The sequence below is a fragment of the Ischnura elegans genome, chromosome X (genome assembly GCF_921293095.1).
Source record: "Ischnura elegans chromosome X, ioIscEleg1.1, whole genome shotgun sequence".
In the NCBI taxonomy this organism is placed as follows: Eukaryota; Metazoa; Arthropoda; class Insecta; order Odonata; family Coenagrionidae; genus Ischnura; species Ischnura elegans.
The window spans coordinates 27,176,180-27,198,623 of record NC_060259.1 but is presented as its reverse complement, the minus strand read 5'-3'; the positions used below and the strand labels follow the sequence as shown (position 1 = coordinate 27,198,623).

Genomic DNA, 22,444 nt, shown 5'->3' with positions numbered 1-22,444 from the left:
CCGTTCTGCCTGTCATTGGACAACTATCGGCGGGCGAACTGCAGGTTTATTAACTTACTAACAAGGTCTCGGAAAGCATCTAGTACGTATATAGAGGACTTACTACACTCGGGAAAATATAAACCCTGGATTGCGCCATGCCACATTCTTCTATTAAGAAACTGAAACGGATTTTCTTGTTTTAATTTCTTTGCGCGTAATATAATCGTGTATAATATATATTGTTATTTTTTTCGACGACACTTAAAAGAAACGTTCATACGAACTTCGTTATTACGAACCCCAGGTTTTCGGTCCCGCAAACTTCGTAATAACGAGAGTCCACTGTAACACACTATCCCAGGGATCTGCAATGGTTAACAAAACATCAGTTATGTACATTGAAAACTCACCCCAGCTGGTAACAAGTATCCATTTAGAATCAGATCTTTGTGCACAATCCTAGATATTTCAGTTCCATTTGGATAAACACTGCAACAAAGAAATTATGATGAAGTACAACATTTGACATAAACTCTATCAAAATATTTTAATTATGATTAACTAACCGGAATGTTTCCTTGATGACAGCCTTTAAATATGGCATCTTATTTATCATGTCTATAGTTACTGGCCCTCCATTATAAACTGATGAAACTTCTTTGAAAGCTCTCTCTTGGACTTCAGGGTTGGTTGCCAAGCAATACAAATTGCATATCAATGTTGGAGTAGTCTATAAAAAACATAATGATTTTTATTCCTTACAACAGAGTAGATCATTCCATTAGAATAAAAAATATACTAACTAGGTAGGCAACAATTCAGAAGCAGTTTTTGAAATACTGAATAAGCAGTTCTGTAATTTAGCATGCAATACATACTGGCATAGCATTTGAACAATATCATAGGGTAATTAAGACAGTACACTCACTATTACCTGGGTTAATGAGGAGGGCAAAGGAGAAAACCTAATCACAAAAAAGAGATACACTTAACGTTATATTTTATCTGCTCTTGTCGACTCCTGATTCTCAAGGAAATTTAGTTTCCCTCAATCCTTTCGTTGTAAAGCACCACAAATATTTCATTTATGCATCAATATAAATGCACTCAAAGGTAAAATTTACTTCATTATTGCAAATTGATAATTCTGTTTCAATTTATGTTGGACTAAGTTGGATGTGAAGGTTGCGTGCATATACTGTATATGTACTTTCCTTGGTTTTCACTGTTGTTTCTATTTTAGGTATTATGCAGTGAAAGTAGCTGTTGTGACCTTTGGAAAACATGTGCTGCTTTGAAGATAAAGGATTTTCGATCAGGTCTAGATTGCAAGACACTTCACCCCTAATTTTTTTCAGTTCCTTTACTCATTTTGCATTTTGTCTCTTATAATCGTTAACTCACTGCAATTAATTGAAATACTCTTTAAATTGTAATGAGTCACACAAAAGTTAAAAATTGAGCAAAGATTTACGTAACCTTTGCATAGATGGCTACATTTTGACGGTTGGGGATTTGCAAAAGAGAGTAACCCAGTGGTAAGGGGTGGATGAAAAATCTGTCGTCTGTGTTAACATACTGGTTAAAGATCGGTACAAAGATTGGGAGTCATACATTTCCTGCCTGGTGAAAACAAGAAGTGGGATGAATATGAGAATTAGGTGGGCGTGCCACTGATGATTAACGCAAAATTGTTCACGCTTTACACTTTGCCTCAAAAATGTATTTCTTAGAAATGAACATTTCAAATAATAAACTATTTTAGGCCTTTGTGATCCATCTCACAACCAATCACTGCACTGGCAAAAGCTGTTGTTTTAGACATAACATGCACATTACACATAAATATGCATACAGCATACTCCCGATTATCCAGGCTAATCATGGGGAGAGGGGGCACGTATAATTAGAAAACACGGATAATCAGAACTTTCACTTGAATATCATTTAATTTTCATAATTAATATAAATCAAATGATAATATATTATTTAGGTACATCGTCAGTTATTTTAGATTGCTTTCTGGATTAATTAAGAGCTTTCTTTTCCTGACCTCGATCTTTTTAGCGGTGATAACATGAGTATACTTGCATTCCTACAGATAGCTGGTTTCTGAAACAGAGCAGTGAGATAGCCGATCTCATTCTCACCAACCACAATCGAACTAAGCTAACTTGATCATACTATTTTCTCAGAAGAATGTATCATCAAATATAAATCTTAAGAGAAAGGTAGGGTCTTCAAGACTAGAACCCGAAAATGTAATACCACACAGCATATACTGGTGTATTCTTAAGTTCATTGGTGCATTCCTTCTACTGGGTTCTTCCTGCTGTTTTACTAAATTATTTTCCAGCCTTGTCGCATACACACCCATCCTCATTGGCTCTCCATCAACCCCTATTTCTTGTGTGCCAACCTGCTAAAGTTCTTCCAGGTTTTTACCCCCATTAAATCATGAGGAATGATGGCATATTCATATTTTTGGAAATGACAGCACAATGAAAATTTTTAAATTGATTAAGACACCATGTGTAAAGTAGCATGCAAAAATTATCAATTACATAGTTTGTAAAACTCAAAGAAATTCATACCGTACTCAACCCATCTCCAAACAATGACAGGGTTATTACTTTGATATCACTATATGACAGCTCAGGCTTTGACAAAAGATATGTTAAGAAGTGATTAGTCCTGTCGCCCATTTTATTTTTATCTTGCAGATCTTTAATCTTTGAAATGGTACTGTCCACATATTTGCCACCGAATCTGAAAAAAAATACTGGAACATGTTAACAGAACCCAATATACAATATATCGTATCATGATGGACATCTAATGCAAAATTAGCACCCATGAAACACACCCATAAAAGTAATCCTCTTCTTCAACCAACGACTTCCACTTGGGAGTAGTAAAAAGTTTATAAAGTGGAAGAGAAAATTTGAGCGAACTTGATAACAGAAAAATTTTCCTGTTTGCTTCCACCACCTTGGTTGCTTGCCTCTCAGACTCACCTCCCGCTAAACTGCCAAGGCGAGTCTCAAAGCAAACCATTCCTGCAGCTGGAAAAGAGCATCAAAATTACTTAGTGTCCCTAACAAATTTTATTTGATAATTATAGAAACACTACTTTTTATGTTTTTACTTTTGTCAAAAGCAGATGCCACGCAAAATTTAAGTATGAGCAGAGAAATTTATCCAGTGCCATAAAAGATGTAAAATTTTACAGATTGGTGAAAATCAACTTCATCACAGCTCTCCAGCAGTAGCTGATTAAGCACAACCTCTGTCTAGACTGCCAGTGTGACTGGAGACATCAACACCTTGTTCAGTAAAACACAACCTGAGAAATGTCTTGGAAGGAGATGGCTCAATGATGTAACTGGCGGAATATCTGATTGCAAATAACGAGATCCAGGTTCGAATCCTGGCTAAGCCAAATGATTTTTTCTTGGGGAATTTCATCCTTCATTTATCATCTTTATCAAAAGAGATAATAGAATCCACCCAAACAACTAACAACATAGCTCACCCATAACGAGAAGTCCAAAATTGTGAAGTGTGATGGCATCACATTTTCAGCTGATACTAATGCATTATGCACAATGTACAGTGCAATTCTTTGGACATGTTTGGGCAGAACTTCAGGAATAAACACCAGTTTGGCTTTGTGGTGCTAGTAAGACACTCATTGATTACTATTCTTACAAGACAAAGCTGAAAAACTCCTTGTCAAGAGCTGTATCCAAGGTAGTAGAGCTATTACACAGGGGTTGGCCCAGGATCACGAAATATGAAGTAAAGCAAAAAATTGAGGGAGCTCTCATGTCTAAAAAATACCAGAAGCATAATAACTTCAGATTATGTAGTTCCTCAGCCACATATCCATGAAAAATAACCTGGTATAATATAAACTGGGGCTCCCAGATAAGCAACTGGCACTGCTGGCGTCACTAGTCTACCAAAGGAATAGAATATGACCACCAAAGCATTGAACGAGAATGATACTGAAGGGAAGAGAAACTGAAGAGAGCCCCGATGAAATAGGAGCACCCATTGATGGCTAAAGAAAGTTTTAACTGTTTATACAATGTTTACAAAACCAAGGAAGGACACAAAGATACAGGAAAGAAAGGAGTGAAGAAATAAATTTATTAATCTGATGCCTAAGGAAGATAAAATCATTTCGCAGCCTAATACCCAATTTATAGAGAGGATGGGTGTAAAGGGAGGGATAGGGTACCCTGTAAGCAGGCAAGAGCATCCATTACAAAAAAGGGACACAAGGACAAAAGGAATGACTGGTAGCTTGATGGTGAAGTATGTAACCACATTTCATCCTCCGGTTAACACCCACACTTAGCTTAAATCCTAGATCCAAAAAAGGTTTTAAAAGCCGATGAATTGGTAGCTCAGCATTATGCTGCCCAACAATGCAGAGGAAAAAAACCAAATCCATGCCATTACATGACAAAGGGCCCAAGCGATATCTTAATATTGTAATTAGGAGCCACACATACACAGGAGTGTACAATCAGACAATAGTACAGGTATCCCTCACTTAACATAAGAGATATGTTCCAGGATTTTGTCGGGAAAACTTAGTGTTAAGGGAGAGTTGTATTACAGGTGGTGTATTTTAAAATTTGGGCCTCATCAGCTGACTTCCTGGGACTATTTTCAATTGCCTAATGATGCCTGAATAACACTTATCAATTTTTCATCATATTTCAAGGGTAGCTTAAATTATCACTTTAAAAAATTCCTATAAATCTATTTCCTTATGTCTATAAAGCATAAAACCAATACTACTCTTCTTGTGATTTGACACAATTTCCATTGATAAAGATTTTAGAAAGCTTTAATGTTTCATGCACTTTTATTCAGTTAACTTCATGCCAATTCTTCACTAATGAATTTTTAATTAATATCAATGCACTTCACAACAGTTGATGTGGCATGGCGATCAATAAATCCAAGCGATAATTATCTATGTAGATTCAGGGAATTCACGAAAATATTGAAGCAAATGAGGCTCTATTTCTCTTTTCTTGTTTTGCCCTTGTTTTTTAAAGGGTGACATTACAGTTTTGACTGGTTCCGTAGTTGGGATAAAGAAGGAACATAGCTTGAACTTTGAGAAAGTAATCTTGACGCCCAGTGGTGTTATAATGAAAACCGTGGAAAAATTCATGTTAAATGAAGGACACCTGCACTGTCAGCCCATCATAGAATACTTCAGGGCCATTCCATTCAACATCATGCAGGAGAGGGTCACCATACACCCATTTAAGAAAAGAAAATATATTGCAGATATATATGAACTATTTACAAATAGGCCAATATTGATTTTCAAGTTTAATTTTTCATTAAGTTATATTTTTTACAAAAACACCCAAAATGGCCATTCTGCTGCGCAAGGACAAAAGTCAATGTTGAAATGTTTGGCTGACTTCGGACAATAATGAAACTAGAATGTTGAAAATTTCTCAATTTTAAAATGATTGTTTATTTTTTTACTGAAAAGTACAAAAAAGTTGTCAGTCACATGGGGAGCATAATAAAAATTTCACCAGTGTATAAAATCACAAAAATGCGTAAACTTTGAACATTTTTTTTTGATAGGCATGGAAAGTGCCATAAGAACAAAAATCATCTTCATATGTCACACATTCACATGGTAATGGCATCATATTTTTGAATACCTGCAATATTGTTGCTTCTTCCATTAAATAGGACTCTGGATTATGAAAAAAATGAAGCTTTAAAAAATTCAATTACAGCAAACGCCTGATTATCCATGCTAATTATGGGGAAGGCGGCAAGAATAATTGGAAAACACAAATAATCCAAACTTTCACATTCATTTCTTGTAATTTTCTCAACGTATGTAAATCAAACAATCTATTATTTTACACCCAGTTTGTTATTTTAGATTACTTTCAGGAATCATTAAGGGCTTTCTTTTCCTGACTGTGATCTTTTTAACGGGGATTACGCGATTGTATTTGTATTCCTAATGCTCCTTATTGCACCTGGTTACCGAAAACCATGTGATCGTGGCAGCAAGATCATGAATTCAGTACAGTGGTTTGCACAAAAGCTTCGAAACCATTGCACGACACAAGAAGCTACACTGCCAGGCACCACGCTGCGTACTCGCGTCTCTTACAGGTTGCAACTGCAGCAGGACACGGATCCATGAGCACAATAGGGTAGTTTCCTTCATCAAAGAAAACGAAAGGCATTGATTGCAATTCTTTACCCACCATTTGTGTATTCATAATATACAAATTATTTGGTTTAAGAAATCCCAGTTTCGACGAATGTTAATGGTCAATATTAAACTCATTTGAAAAAGGCCAGAGCCCATGCGATGTCACAAAACATGACGTCACAGGGACCTAGATGCTATACCATTAATCAGGAGTTATACATTTTCTGAGATTACCAATTCATGCATGAGGCACAGAGCTCAGGGAAACATCTCTTAATAATCACCTATTAAAACTGTCTATAGTAGGAAAGTTTCCTTCATTTGATAGGGTATTAATAATCCTTATTTGTGCCAAGTGTTACCTGCTAACAGGGTACTCTGCTATCCACTAGCAGCCTGCATAGTAGCAGCGCTCATAGCCTCGCACCAAGGTGGCCTCACACGGTGGCAGCCGGAACCAGAATGACATCACACGGGCTTTTCCCAGCATTCATGCTTAGCCATCGCAATATCGTGTGCTTGAAAATTTTCACTTTTCATTTTATTGCGAAAAATAGATAACATCACTTAAAAATCAAAAGGGGGGAAATACATACTCCAGGAGTAATAATCTTTCGATTTAGGCAAAAAAAAGGAAACCACCCTATTGCAACCGTGAAGGCAATGGGGACGTGACCACATGCAGCAGCAGTTGTAGGAAACCAGGACTTAACCTGAAGCCATTTAACATGAATTTTTACACAGTTTTCATTATAACACCACAGGGCCTAAAGATTACTTTCTCAAAGTTCAAGCTATGTTCCTGCTTTATCCCAACTACGGAACCAGTCAAAACTGGCAAAAAAAGAGAATTAAGAGCCTCAATTGCTAACTTCATGCAAGAGAGCCAATTCTTCACTTACGGATTTTTAATTAATGTCAATGCACTTCACAACAGTTGATGTGGCATGGCGATCAATAAATCCAAGCGATAATTATCCACGTAGAGTCAGGGAATTCATGAAAATATTATCACCTGTAATACTAGAGCAGACATCCAAGTAAACTTCAAACATTTCTTGTCAGCAAGTAAATAAAATAATTCCATTTCAAGAAGGAGATTCTGATATTAATAATAAACCCGGTGTAGCCCTGCATTAAAATGCAAATATCCTGGTGCTTTTGCACCTGATTATATTTTTTTACTAGGATTGCAGAATACGTTGAAGGAGCATGAACTCATGAACAGGTAAACCCCAGCTGGATAATCAGGAGTCTGCTGCATATTTAAAAAGCAATCTTATAAATTCACAAGAAGCTGCTAAAATATACCTGAAATATTCGACATTATAGGCTTGTAAACAGCCTATGCAATATTTTGGTGCCTAAATTTTATGATTTTTACAAAGCTTGCATGCAACATGCGTTAGCCAAGATTGCATGTAAGAATAATTGACAAGTTCCACTTACACACGTACATGAGGCAGGGACTGTAACTCTTATCTAATGCTGATAGGCTTGAAATACTCATTCACATTAGTTTATGAGTAATTGTTTATGATTAGTAGTTTAAAACAATTATTAGAAGAACCAGTCTATATTACCTGCCTTGATTGAGCACATTAGTTTAGTGATGGAGGTAAAATAGTCTGAAGTAATTTTTTTTTAAGACTTAGTTGTTATTACCTTTATCAAAATAATGAGTTTTAGTTTTTAATTATTTTTCTTTTGTAACTCTTCACCCTACAGTAGTGATGCAAATGAATGAGGCATGAGTGGTGACTTTGGGAGTATAAGCCACGAGTGATGTAACAGTGGCGTAACTATGGGGGGGGGGGGGGGAGAGGGGATAGATCCCCCCCCAAAGCCTCACAGAAATAAATTTTTTCTTAAAGATATTGTCCAGTTATGACATGTAATAACTGCATCTACTTCAAGTTAAATCTTTCGTACCAAAATTATGTAAAAATGAATTTCCAGGCATGTAATTTTTCAAAATTTTGCCATTTACCCCTCCCCCCATCACCACCCCTGACCAATCCATCCCCCCCACCCCCTAAGCAAATTCCTAGTTATGCCACTGATCCGAAAAATACATAGGTCGAGAGAATAGTCTTAGTCCTAGCATTTTATTATCCAAAATTACAGTTTATAGATGATAAACTTATTGCTTGATGGGTGAAAAAATTCCAAAATATGTCCCTGAAAATTGTTACTTGCTGTTGATGGGTCTTCGGACCAAACATGATCTGCCCCATTTGCTCATCGTAAGTAAGTGATACAAAACAGGGAAGAAGTAATTACAACAAATTAACCATAGCCAAGGGAGATCTAATACTTTGCCTTTTGACAAATAATTGAAAAATGTAATTTTTATTTTAACTTGATAAAAATAAATTACTAGTAGTAAATCCATTAATATATTACAAGGGTGATGTGTGGGCTCAATAACATGAGAATTTTACAAGAAATCATCTCCAAGGTTTTTATTTTCCCACAATAGTAAACTTCTACTTCCATAAGAATGGCATTAATCTCCGAGCAATTCTACTTCCCTTTTTTTTCACAATAATACAGAAAATAAATTAACACTGAAAAATTATCATTTTTCCTTTCCTTCCATCAAAGAAGAAAGTCGAACCCTTAGCCGAAAACATAACAGCCATAGTCCTAATGACAATATCATGAGAATATGCCAGCATATAAAAGATCGTGAGGAGTTAACCCTTACTAGCAGAGGTCACGTACCCTCTCCACCTTTTTCAATGCCATATTTTTTATGGCATTCAGAATGGCGAACACATCTCTGAACTGGTAGTGGTTCCATTAAATGGGCCTTAGTTGGGCTGTGATTAATTAATTTTCATGCGGTACTTTTAACAAGCCTTATATAATTACAAAACACCGGGGCTTCGTACAGATGGGTCAGTAAAAGTTGTTAAAAGTACTGCATGAAAATTAATTAATCACAGCCAAATTAAGGCCCATTCAATGGAACCACTACCAGTTCAGAGATGTGTTCACTATTCTGAATGCCATAAAAAATGTGGCATTGAAAAAGGGGGGAGCAAGGTACGTGACCTCTCCTTGTTAGAGATGAAAACTAAATAAGTTTCATTGGAAATAAAAATGCAACTGACATGGCTACAATATAATAATAAACCTTATTATTATATTATTGCCGGCCTCGGTGGCGTCGGGGTAAAGTCCCCGGCTGCTAACCTAGAGGTCGCGGGTTTGAATCCCGCCTGGGTGGATTGATCACCATCCAGGGCATGGATGTTTGTGATTGTCCATCAAGTTAATTGGAAGAGAGGACAACAATGTCCTAAATTCGCTTGAGAATAAAAGACGAAATAATAATAATAATATTAAACAGATGCTTGAGAATAGAATGATACAGGCCTTTCATGCCACATTGAATAATTTGGAGCAGAAGCAGTAACCATGAAGTGAGAATAGACTTCAGGCAGTCAAGATTAGAGTAAAAGGAGAATACAAACGGCCTTTCTTCTGAGAGAAAAATGAAATGGGAATAATTTTAAATGATTTTCAAGGAGATAATACGGATGGAACAGATAGGGTAAGTAGTTGAAGCAATGGGGAAGTGACAGGGATTCCCAAAGCCTTCATTTCAGGATGGTCAGGTCTACCAGTCATGTAGAATAGGAGAAGGAAGTTTAAACTGAAAAATGAGTAGGAGAGAAGATTAATGGTGATGAGACAGAAAGGAAGGATATTTTTAATGATACCAAATACAGTGGAACCTCGTTAAAGCGAGTACGGGCTATAGCGACACCCCCGCTATTACGAGAGATAGCCGATGCACCGTCAATTGACCCTATAATAAGTGTGTTAAAAAATTCGTTTTTACGAGACCCTTTCGGTGTTGGCTCTTGCCATAGCGAGGGTTTCACCGCCGGAAGACTTTCATGAAGACTCCTTAACCTCTGTGATTGCTAGCGATCTGTTAGAAATGAAGTTAATGGAGTGCTCAGTCTCAAATTTATGTGGTAAACTGTCGTTCGATAAATATGTATAATGATTGACGAAACAATGCTTTGCATAATTTTTAATCAGTGCGGCGCTTATAAATTGTTTGAATAGTTAGTCGTTATTTGAGTAAGGAAATTTAGTGATGCAAAAAAACATCGCCTTTCGTCTGGATTTATGCTTACGTTTATCGGATAGATGTTTATCTATCGCCGCACCACTCCTGTACCTGTATATCTGTTTGCAACAGGCATATCGGCTATTATTTGCTCCACCTCCGGTAAAGTGACAATTCGCTATAGCGAGTGTTTATTAGTGCACCGTGGGGTGTCGTTATATCGAGGTTTCACTGTACATATAAGGATATATGTACTTCTATAAGTGGAAGAGACATCAACCTCCTTAATAATCTACCACAAACACGCTAATAATCATTTCCACAGTATTTCTTTTATATTTTCACTTCCCTAAATTTTCAACAGGTACCTTCTACACTTGGGAGTACCAGTGCTTCTTTACGGAGGAAATATAAGAAGAATGAAAACAAAAGAGAAGGCAGGGCTTAAAGCATTTGAAATGTGGTAGGTACCACGCATTACAGAAAAATGAAGATCAAGTGAATGAATCAATCACCTGAGTCACGTGGAAATCTTAAGAAGAGAAGTCTTGTGAAACCCTTGAGAAGACAGTGGGACAGTTTAAAGAGCACATCATTAGACAAAATGGTGTGATGGAAACAATTATTGCAGACGTATATGGGAACAATGGTAAAGGATGGCCTCAGATAAGATGGTGCACATGATGGAAGTATCACACACAGAAGAATTATGTTAGTGTATAAATATTATCTGATAGGAAATTTGAACGGAGATTTGCACCAAACCAATCTTCAAATTGCTGACTATTGATGATGACCTTGCAGCAGTAGTGAAAATAGCTTGATACATACCCATGATAGTGAGTTTGTGCTAGTTGTAAGCACCCCTGGCGTTGACAGACAAGAGAAGTTTGTAGGAACACCATCATCACTTAATCAAAGAATTCATCAACCAGGTTCCTGTACTGGAGTGAGCAAAATATTTTATATAACTGCTTGCCAATGTGATAATTTTAAGATTTTCAAACGTGACTGTAACAAGAAAGTACCAAAAATTGAGCAAAACACTGTTAGTGATCTAAACATCTGATTACAGCTGATAAATTAAATTGTATGACCTAATGCACAAGAGAAAAGTTCAATGGAGATGGAACTTCAATGGATGCATGAACCAAATTAATTTCCTTTGCCCAAAAATTAAGGTTCTCTTTTTCTTCACATGCATTTGTAGAAGTTGGTATGGTTACACCGTGAATTTCACCGATCATTCTCATATACATGCATTCAGACTGATTTGTAGGTGCTAATGAATCATATAACCAAGCCATAAAAAGGGATAGAAAAATATAGCGATTGATGGAATTGACATGAAGAAAACTTAATCAGGAAAAAAACAAGCCAGTATAATGGAAGAGGAGGGGACATTACCATTGCCATGAGAGCAGCTTTTTAGTGGTTATAGTAATTTTCAAGACTTTTTCCCAAAATTTCCAATAAGTTCATGGTAAAAAATATCAGCCCCATCTCCTACAATAATACTCTTTTATGCATAATACTCAAGATATAACAACTTTATTCATGAAAGTGTAATCCCACAAGTCGCATCACTCACCCTAAAGGCCTGTTTACATGATACATTAACACTTACAAATTAATGTCTGTTTGCATGAATGATTTTTGTGGACCAGAACGGAACGTGCATGAATGCAATAACCAAATTAGAACAGGTACATATTCGTGTTCACAGATTTCGACATTAACTCATATGGGTTGATGAACTCTGTAAACAGGCCTTAATAGTCTATTCTTTTGGGGAGATAATAGCCAGCTGAAGTAATTTGCATCTGAGGAGCAGGTAGGGAGAGAAGGATGGATAGAAACCCAGCCTCTGCACTAGCCTGCTTTTAATGACAGGTGCCGTGGGGACCACAACTTCGCATCCATTTCATTGGACAAAGTACTGTACTTGTAAAACCCACTGACAGTACTCAAGTGGGCAAGGGCATACCCAGGACCAAAACTAGGGGGGAGGGGACAAGCCATGGTTGTTCAAGTTGTAGGTAAGATTTAAGCATGGAAAAGATGAATGACATCAACATTTTAAAGGAAACTGTAACAGCTATTTATTAGTTTCTGAAATTATTTGCTTGAAAATATATTATTTTCCTTAAAGACATTTGCGATTTTTGCTTCTAGGGGGGGGGGGCAGCTGCCCCCTCCTACCCCTTGCTGGGTACGCCCATGCAAGTGGGAGTCAGGAAACTCCACTACTTCTGGGATTTGAACCTGGATCCTAGCTGAGGCGAGCGAATCATTTATTGTAACATTTCACAGTTGTAAAAGTTAAAATAGATATTAGTGTTGTTGATTTAAACGCCTTTAGTCCTCCGCCATACACAAAATTACGACTGATACTTACTATCTACAATACAAAAAAATCAAAATAAACTGAAATTCTGTGTGAAATATAAAAGATACATGTGGCGATCGAACTACTGCTTTCATTGACTTTCAGCATTACCTTTGAGAAAACTCACATTCTAAGGACCACTTCGAAACTTCCTCTCTTAAATTTCCTAACTCCCCGTTGCCTTTAGTTTTCTCTCGAATTCTTTCGACGAAATCAGATGCGACTTCACTTATGTGAGGCAAATAATAATGAACCTCAGTCGGTCGAAGCATCATTTGCTGCACAGCACTTCTTAGACGGTACCACTCATCTCCGTTCCTGCAATCACAGCAGAGTTTAAATCGAAACGGACACAACTCTGCCCACTGATGTCATAGAATTATGGAGATAAATATTTCACAATTTTCACCTCGTTAGGCGCTAAATTAAATCCCAATATATCAAAAACAGCATGAATGATTACTTATAACTAATAATATTGCAATTTGCATTTATGAGACAATTGACGACATTACACTTACATATTCCCGAGGCCTAGGGATATATTTCGCTGTTTCCTATACATCATTACAGTCTCTTGTAGTGGCTCAACATGAGGAGACTTTCCCTCTCCTTCATAAACAGCTCTCACACTTTCAGGATCAAAAACGTGTACGATAGATCTCATACCTATATCTTGTCTCACGAGTGGCCCATATCTTTTGAAGAGATCTTTCAGCACTTCATGATACTTCAGAGGATTGTATATACCTGTCAGAATAGCTGTTAGTATATACTTACTACATTAAAATATTCATCCCATTCAGAGTGAGCTTACCCAATTTGTAAAGATACAAATTTCCCAATACAGGCAATCGAAATGGACCAGGAATTTCGCTGAACTTTTTCACTTTACCACATCGAACAACAGACAATGAGAAATTTCGACGACAATATACATCAACCCTAAATTTAACAGACGCTGATTTGCACGGTAGATTAGAGATCATAGTGACAATTGTGACTATATACAAGATTTTTAATACACGGGCCACAGATTATACCCCAAAGGATATTGACTCAAATTACAACAAAAACGGTCGAAAAATAACGTATGACCCTGACAAGCATACAGCATGGATTTTCAAGTAGTCACCTCCGAAGCACAAATATACCAATACTGAACTGAGATAAGTCTCTGTCAGATCGACATTTATATCAACTTAATTGTTTACTGATATATTCACACCAACTCCGCCATGCAGAATTGAAACCAAAACCATAACAACGCATTACAACAGATAATCCCAATATCAACAACGACCGGGCGGCAATTATGAAATTTATCGGTTCATTTGTACTAGTCCGCCATCGTTCAATGAATGGAACTAAGAGGAGCCCCAATCCATTCCATAAAAAGCTGAATTAAGTTGTCACTTCGGTCGCATTTTTATCGGCTTTCGAAAATGCCCGCAATACGTTATGAGTACTTATCACTTTAATCTAATATTTTGCAGTGTAATGTTTGCCATTGCGAGGAATAGTATTGAAAATTAATGAATTTGATAGATCACATCATCATGTCTTCTGTAAATTTCGGTCAATGCCCCTAATTATATCTTATATTCTCGTGATACTCGGATCAATTTGTTTGTCAACGAAGCGAGTGGCGATTTCTGTAAACCCATTGAAAAAATTCGCGGTGTTCGACCATGCATTTAGAGGTGAACTTGAGGATCTTCTAATGAAATATTCGTAGAATGGAAAAATGATCCGGATGGACGTCTTCTTGAACGGATCTGTGATCCAATGTATGAGCTTTTAGCTCATTTTTTGTTCGATTCTTCTCTCAAAGACCGAGTTTCAGTACTCAATTGTTTTTAGTTCTGTCCTAGGCCATTTAAGGTCGCTTTCTCAAGGGAATCTGAAAGGGATTCCCTTGAGAAAGCGACCAGCATCGGTCGGGAAACGTTTGGGCCACCCAAAATCGGACACGGCGACATAGCCCAAAAGTTTTAATTCAACATATATTTTAGTGACAATATTTTCCACATCTGCGGGCAACAAAACAGCAACTGTTTTGAACGGCGTTGTGTATCATGTGCGCTGCAAAACCGATTTAATAACTTGTGATGTACAGGCCTTAGATCTGAAGGAATGACCATGAAAAATGGCATGGAAAGGCATCCTTCTGCTGATGCAAGTTTCTTTTCTTCGTTTTTATTATAAATTTCTGTATTTTGGAGGAAGATGCAGAAGTATTTAAATATCTTTTATGCTCTTGCGTCTCCAAGTGCTTCGAAATATCATTCCTACTGCCGTGAAAAATAGAAAATTACCCGTTACATTTCACACATTAGACAAAGTAATCGCTCCTGGATTTTTTTAATAAAATGAGATTCACTTCTTATATGATCTTTGAATTTGCATCCTCTTTTGTTACGCATCATGACAAAAATCTAAAAAATAAAATCATGTCATAAATAGTTTTAAAAAATTTCATTGAAAACTCGGTAAGTACATACGTACAAAATTGCAAGAATATATTTATTAAGTTATTCAATGAAATAAATATAATTGATTGTTTTAAAGCAAATTTATCTTTAAAATTATTTTAATCCAATCCTCTCTTTCTCTCTTATTATAAATATGTTAATAGGTATTATTTATTCCCAGAATTTTCCGTAGCGTACGTAAATCGTAGGCACAGACTGTCGTAGGTGTCACTTGCAAAGCCGGCGCAAGACCTTTTTCCACCATCGCAAAATATAAATAACACGAGAGCTGTCTGCTAAGTAAAAAATTATGCATTTATATTACTTACCTAAATAATATGAATTCTGATGCGAAGGCGTTGCCGCGTTACTTCGTGGACGACCGGCAAATTCTTTACACCATGACCCTTTTCCTCTCTAAAATTCCCCCCGTTTACAACTTTTGTGCAAGATTTCATGTTTTTATAACGATGTTCCGAATGATGCTAGATCGCTGACGAGATAATAAAAAAATCTGCGTAAGTTTACAAAGGGCTTTGTCTTCATTTTGCTGCCGCAATATTTTTTCGTCGCTGCCAATGCCGAAAAATGCCACTCTTCATTAATTGTTAAGTTCACCAATCCAACCATGGCTGAGAGAATACTTCTCGTACATAGCGCAATATATATTAGTACTTTTAATTGAAAAATCGCGAAGAAAATGGTCAGAATACCGCAGTGATACAATGAATCCCCATTCATAGCCATGCGCTACGACGATGAGCGTCCCAACCGTGACGTCACGTCGCTTTAAAAGTGGTTGGGGAAGGAAGGGAGCGGAGGGGAGATGTTGGCCACACGGCGAGACATGGGTAGGGGTAGGGAATGGCGGGTCTAGTTCTTATATGGTCTAAGCCAACGAAAAATGTCAGCTGAAAGACGATTTGCGCATTTTGCATGACGTTTAATGAAACAATGGTACGGCCGGTATACGCGTTGTGTAAACTGGAAATTTTGATCATACCATTGCAGTGTAAACGGGAAGGTAAAGGTGTGACCAAGGTTGACACATGCGTAGTGTAAAGGATAGGCATACTCCATACTACAGGTTGAAGATGTCATAAAATCTCTCGCTAATAAATGGTCTGTCGGAAGTGATGGGGTACCTATGCCTATTATTAAGCTAGCTGCTAAAATTATTTCTACCCCTCTATCGGATATCTTCAATTTATCAATCTGCAATGGTCATTTTCCGACAAATTTAAAATTTTCTGTGTTATGCCCAATTCATAAAAAGGGATCTTTGAGTGACTCAAATAACTATAGACCCATAGCACTACTTTCTGTTTTCTCGAAAATCTTTGAAAAACTCTTTTACAACCGTATCATTGTCTGTCTGTGTAAATTTAATTTATTGAATCTCTCCCAACATGGCTTTATTAAAGGCAAGTCAACTATGTCTGCTGTTTTTCAGCTTGTTAATGACATTACTTTGGGTCTTGCCAACCAGAAAGCAATTATTGGATTTTTTATGATTTAACAAAGGCATTTGATACTGTTAACCATTGCATATTGTACAGTAAACTTGTCCAAATCGGAATTAATGGCAATGCTTTAGCTTGGATAAAATCCTATTTAACTAATCGTAAGCAGGTAGTGCAATTAAACACTAATTGTAATGGTGATGTTAATCAGAACTACTCAGATGTCCTTATTTCAAATTGTGGAGTGCCTAAGGATCCATTCTTGGGCCACTATTATTCATCATTTTTATTAACGACCTACCATCTCATTTGCATCAGAGTAAAGTCATTTTATATGCTGATGATGCTACTACTCTGAGTTTTGGTAATAAGACATAGTGATGGGTCGATCATGAACGATTCGATCAAAAAGATTGAATCACTAGGTGAATCAAATGACTCATGATTCATTTCGTTAAACAAGTCGATCATCAATCATCAATCACTCCGACTTCCGGTTTCATATCAATCATCTCGGTTTCCGGTTTGATTCAAAATTTGGAACGACCGATGCATAAATACTCTAGTAATGTAAACTCTATGGACCGATGCTTAATCTCTTTTCGTCAGGGCAGAAATAGTTGTGATAAAATTAAATACTATGTTATGAAGAACTGAATACTTGTGTAATCTTTTTCTTAAATGTTTTCCAGCAGTTATCAGTATTAATAACACCAATACACGTAAAAGGAAAATATTAAGATGACTCCTGTAGGAGAACGCTAAGAAGTAGAAGTTAAAGCTGGTTATATTTTATTGTGCCGTTCATAAAATTATCCTGCAGATCAGATTCATGCATGCGTGTGTGGTGTATTTTGTGTTATATTTTGATCAACTATAGTTAGAAATTATTTTATTAGTGTTAAGAAACTGTGGCAGTTTCGCCTTCCCAAATATTTTCATGACACTGCTTCCTTCATTTTTGCAATCTAATTTACTCATCTAGGAATTCACAATTAAAATAGTATATGAAATGATAATATGGATAGCAATCAGCGTTACCAATGCTCTTCGCAGATGAGGCAGTATTTATTCGATTATTCAAAGTGATTTATTACATCCATTGATTGAGTCTTTTCGATCTTGATTCCTTTTGAGTCTTTTCGATCATGATTCCTTTTGAGTCTTTTCAATCATGACTCCTTTGAGTCTTTTCGATCATAGTGATTGAATCTTGATTTGAGTCTTTTCGATCATAGTGATTGAATCAATTGATTGAATCACTTATGTGACTCGAGTCAAAATGATTGAATCACTAAAATGATCGACTTTGCCCATCACTAATAAGACAGGGGAGGTGATTGATATGGCACGCTCGTCAGTAGCACAGATGATTGGCTGGTGTAAAAGTAATAACTTAAAATTGAATGGAAACAAAACATGTTTATTAAATTTCCATCACAAAATTAGTCCTCCATGGAGGAACGAGTCCTCTACTTAAGACCAATTCATCAACAGCCATTCAGCAGTCTAGCTCTACAAAATTTTTAGGTTTGAAATTAACTGAAAACCTTGATTGGCAATACCATATTGATGAGGATTTAGTTAGCAAAATGGCAACGGGAATATATATGATTCGCAAATTGGCTCCAACTACTTCATTAGAAATACTGAAATTGATATATTATGCCAAAATTCATTCTCACTTGGCTTATTGTGTAGTTTTGTGGGGAAACACAAGTGCTGCTGCTAGAGCATTCTCTATGCAAAAAAGAGCCTTGAAAGTTATGGCAAATGTGTCCATCTTATCACTTATGTGGTATTGGATTGTTAAGTCGCTGGCTTTTTAGTTCACCGAACGTCTTACCATTTATAAGATACAAGTTCACCGAAGGAAATTATAGGAAACAATCGAAAAAATAATATTCCAGGTCATTATCACTAGGCCACACGACGACTGAATGTGCAAAATAGTTTACGGATCATAAAATACTTCCTATTTAATCTGCGAAGAAATTGAACTGGTTGACATATGATTGGATAGTTCAGTCAGATTAATTGTCATGACAATGATTTCCTTCAAAAGGATACTCATTCAAAGAAAATTATCAAAAATCCGTAGGGTTCTTGGGATAAATATGCAGGGCTCTTGGGATACACACTTGTTGCTTACGCTCGTGCTTGCATCTCACGAGCGTATGCAGAACTAAATCAAATTAGTGATGCCACCTGACGGGCAAAGTCTGAACTTAATCTTAACGGTGCTGCCATCGGACGGGAAAAGAGAAAACTTAATCAGACGAGTACTGCCATCTATTATCAAAAAAACCTACCGAAATACAGAAAATTGACTTCGAAAGGCATCCACGAAATTATAAAATATGCATTAAACATGAATTCCCTTTCCAACCCAACCCAACCCAACCCAACCCAACCCAACCCAACCCAACCCAACCCAACCCAACCCAACCCAACCCAACCCAACCCAACCCAACCCAACCCAACCCAACCCAACCCAACCCAACCCAACCCAACCCAACCCAACCCAACCCAACCCAACCCAACCCAACCCAACCCAACCCAACCCAACCCAACCCAACCCAACCCAACCCAACCCAACCCAACCCAACCCAACCCAACCCAACCCACCCCAACCCACCCCAACCCAACCCAACCCAACCCAACCCAACCCAACCCAACCCAACCCAACCCAACCCAACCCAACCCAACCCAACCCAACCCAACCCAACCCAACCCAACCCAACCCAACCCAACCCAACCCAACCCAACCCAACCCAACCCAACCCAACCCAACCCAACCCAACCCAACCCAACCCAACCCAACCCAACCCAACCCAACCCAACCCAACCCAACCCAACCCAACCCAACCCAACCCAACCCAACCCAACCCAACCCAACCCAACCCAACCCAACCCAACCCAACCCAACCCAACCCAACCCCTTACCGACCATATGAAAACCGAGCAATCCGTCGTTAGTGGACAGCGCCCCTTTGGCAACATTGTAAACTAAAAACAAATGAGGTTTGTAATGCCCGCTTTTATTTCCCCTCGCGCCACCCCCGGCGACATTAGGAATTAAAAACAAATGAGTACTGAAACTCATCTTAACCCCTGGCGGCGACTTTTTAAACTTAAACGACAAATGAAATATGAGAATCGTTTTTTATTGCGCTTTAAGTAAAAAATATATTTACGACACCCAAGTATGTAACGAAGCGAATGCTATATTCCAAAGGACGTGGATACGTAGAACCATCGTGGAACTGAGACAGTTAACACTCATCTATCAATTTTGATTTATTAAATGCGTTTAATGATAATAAATTCTGCAGAATCTTTCGACGGCTTCTTATTTATCAATTTTTTTTTATTTTTGAAGTATGTATCATTTCTTCAAATATTTTTTTTTTGAAATTACTAGCAGTATTTAAAATTACGGTATTTTTTGTAGATTAAGCAGTAGAAATACTTCCATTAAATAGACATTCTTATGCATCTGGTAGATATTTAATGATACTTGCCATTCCATGTAAGATTCTTCCATGGCCACTCCAAGAAACGAGTTCCAGCCGACAGAAATTCCTAGGTGGGTTTCAAATCTTTTCTTTCATTTTGAACTCCGCTATTAATCCGGGATATCCTAGTAAATTGGTAATTTTACAAAGAGATTTCATGTGAGCATCGATCGGTGGACGAATTAGTGTTGGTTTCTCGCAGAAATTCTTCGCGCGAGTGTATTTGGAGGTTGATTTTAACATTGTTTGTGTTATTGCTTTAATAATTAATAGTTTTAATTATTTCTCAATAAATTCTTACCACAGACTTATATGCTTTTGAAATTCTCGCTCACCAACGCTAATGCAGTACACGGCGCATATCCTGGTTTGTTGTTACGAAAAGAACTTGATTTTTCGAGGGTATTAAATGAATTATTTTTGTACTTATAGTATATTGTGGAAGAATGTGGAACACTATGGATGAATAAATGACTACTTAGAAGGAAGAAAAACATGACCCGTGACTGGGTTAGCATTTTACATTGACGCTTGTTAATCTACCTACACAGCACAATAACTCGCGTATATAATATATGTATTTACCAAGGAAATTGATGTGTACTATACGTAATATATTTTTTAACGTATTATTGCTGTATTACAGCGTTGTTATATGTAGGGATTTTCATTATGTATATTGGTGTATCCATACCGGTATAATGCATAAACCTAGGTTACCACAGCTGTGAGTTAATATTAGCGACCAAAAATATTCATGTAACATGTAGGAGAGTATACTGCCGAGGAAGATTATATTTGTCGATTAATATTCACTTTAAAAAGTAATAATTGCCTATTTGCGCATTATCGGTTTTAATGAGTCAACTCATAAGATCATCATTGAGCGAAGTAGTGATATCCTTGAAACTACTACGTTGTGTACGAGTGAAGTTCGTTAAGTTTCACGAATTTTTAGGGATTTATGTGGTGTTAGTTGTTGAAAAGGATAGTGAATTTTCCTTTTTTCTTGAATTTCATTCGCTGGGCTTAAGAGACATGTGTTTGTGAGGTATTTTTGTGAAAAACGCCTTTAACTTGTTCAGTGCCGGTGTGCGTAGAAAACTCTAGGAGTGGACCCAAAGTTAAAGTTTTCAGCTTTCCAAAATATCTTGAGTTGGAGATCAAGTGGATTCGGCCGATCAGAAGAGACAATTCCACCTCCACGAAAAACAGTAAGGTATGTACTTACCCTTTCACGCTGTAATTATTTGGATGTAACCTCTATACTATCTGATCACCGTGCTCTTCTTTTCTCGCTTGAGTCCTTGAACAAAACCTCTTACAAAATCCCTCATCTTATCCATAAGAGAACTCTTGATGATGAATCAATCATTAACCTTGTAAATTCAATAGCTCTTGAAACCTGGGATGATATTTATGAAGCAGGACATGCAAAAGACAAATTTAAAAAATTCATTGATACCTTCACCATGTATTTTAATGCAGCTTTCCCCAAGAATACCTTAGATGTGGACCGAAAGACTCCAAAAGAAAGCTCTACTCCCATGACCTAGTAGTTGAGAGGCGACGCCTACGAGAGCTTCATCAGGAAGCTAAATATGTTGATAATTGCCTAATGGCCTCTTACAAACAATCTCTCAAGGTCTTAAAAGAGCGAGTGAGGACACACCGCAAAATCAACAACGAGATGTACATCGCTTCCTCGACCAATCCCATAAAATCAGCATGGGATGTTATTAAGTGCAACACCAAATCAGGTCAACATAATGCTATGCATGATAATTTCAATGGTACCCTAACTACAGATCCTGTAATTATTGCTACCAATAACTCAACTTTCAGCAGAAAAACCACTGACTCCCCTCCCCCATACCCCTTACTCTCCAAAAGCTCTCCATCCTTTAGGTCCTTTTTTCTTTTTCCCACTTGTCCCAAAGAGGTTCAAAAAGTCATAGAATCCTTTCCAAATACATGGTCCTCAGGTTTTGATGAAATCCCCATTCCAATCATCAAAGCAGCTAACAAATTCATATGCCATCCCTTGGCAGACATCATTAATTCCGCTTTTGACAATGGATATTTTCCCAACTATCTTAAGTTAGCCCACGTTACCCCTATGTACAAAAAGGACTCCCGGTCAGATCCATACAACTATCGGCCTATATCCATTCTCTCATACTTCTCAAAAATTTTTGAAAAAATCTTATATAATCGTCTTGTAAGTTTTCTGGAACAACAAAAATTGCTTCATGAAAGTCAACATGGCTTCCGAAACAAAAAATCAACAATCAGTGCCATATTCCAA

At 37.2% G+C, this 22,444-nt stretch overlaps 1 protein-coding gene and 1 long non-coding RNA gene across 4 annotated transcripts in view; one reads left to right on the top strand and one right to left on the bottom strand.

The window, feature by feature from the left end:
- The window catches only part of LOC124171581 (probable cytochrome P450 CYP44), a 29,043-nt gene extending 14,482 nt beyond the window's left edge, over nt 1-14,561 (bottom strand). The window contains exons 1-7 of one of the 2 annotated variants that reach the window (XM_046550763.1): nt 13,499-14,561; nt 13,203-13,431; nt 12,809-12,999; nt 2,849-3,047; nt 2,577-2,751; nt 549-712; nt 393-471 (exon numbers count right to left, since the gene is read on the bottom strand). In XM_046550763.1, coding sequence (XP_046406719.1) covers nt 393-471; nt 549-712; nt 2,577-2,751; nt 2,849-3,047; nt 12,809-12,999; nt 13,203-13,431; nt 13,499-13,670 — 1,209 coding nt within the window. In that variant the 5' untranslated portion in view covers nt 13,671-14,561. The remainder of the gene's footprint in view (nt 1-392; nt 472-548; nt 713-2,576; nt 2,752-2,848; nt 3,048-12,808; nt 13,000-13,202; nt 13,432-13,498) is intronic. The other variant, XM_046550762.1, reaches the window with a different exon arrangement.
- Nucleotides 1-22,444, top strand: part of LOC124171585 — a 42,120-nt gene that overhangs the window by 16,181 nt on the left and 3,495 nt on the right. Inside the window, exons 3-4 of one of the 2 annotated variants that reach the window (XR_006867854.1) lie at nt 1,226-1,301; nt 10,657-11,388. This is a non-coding gene — a long non-coding RNA (uncharacterized LOC124171585). Of the gene's footprint in view, nt 1-1,225; nt 1,302-10,656; nt 11,389-22,444 lie in introns of those variants that run through there. The other variant, XR_006867855.1, reaches the window with a different exon arrangement.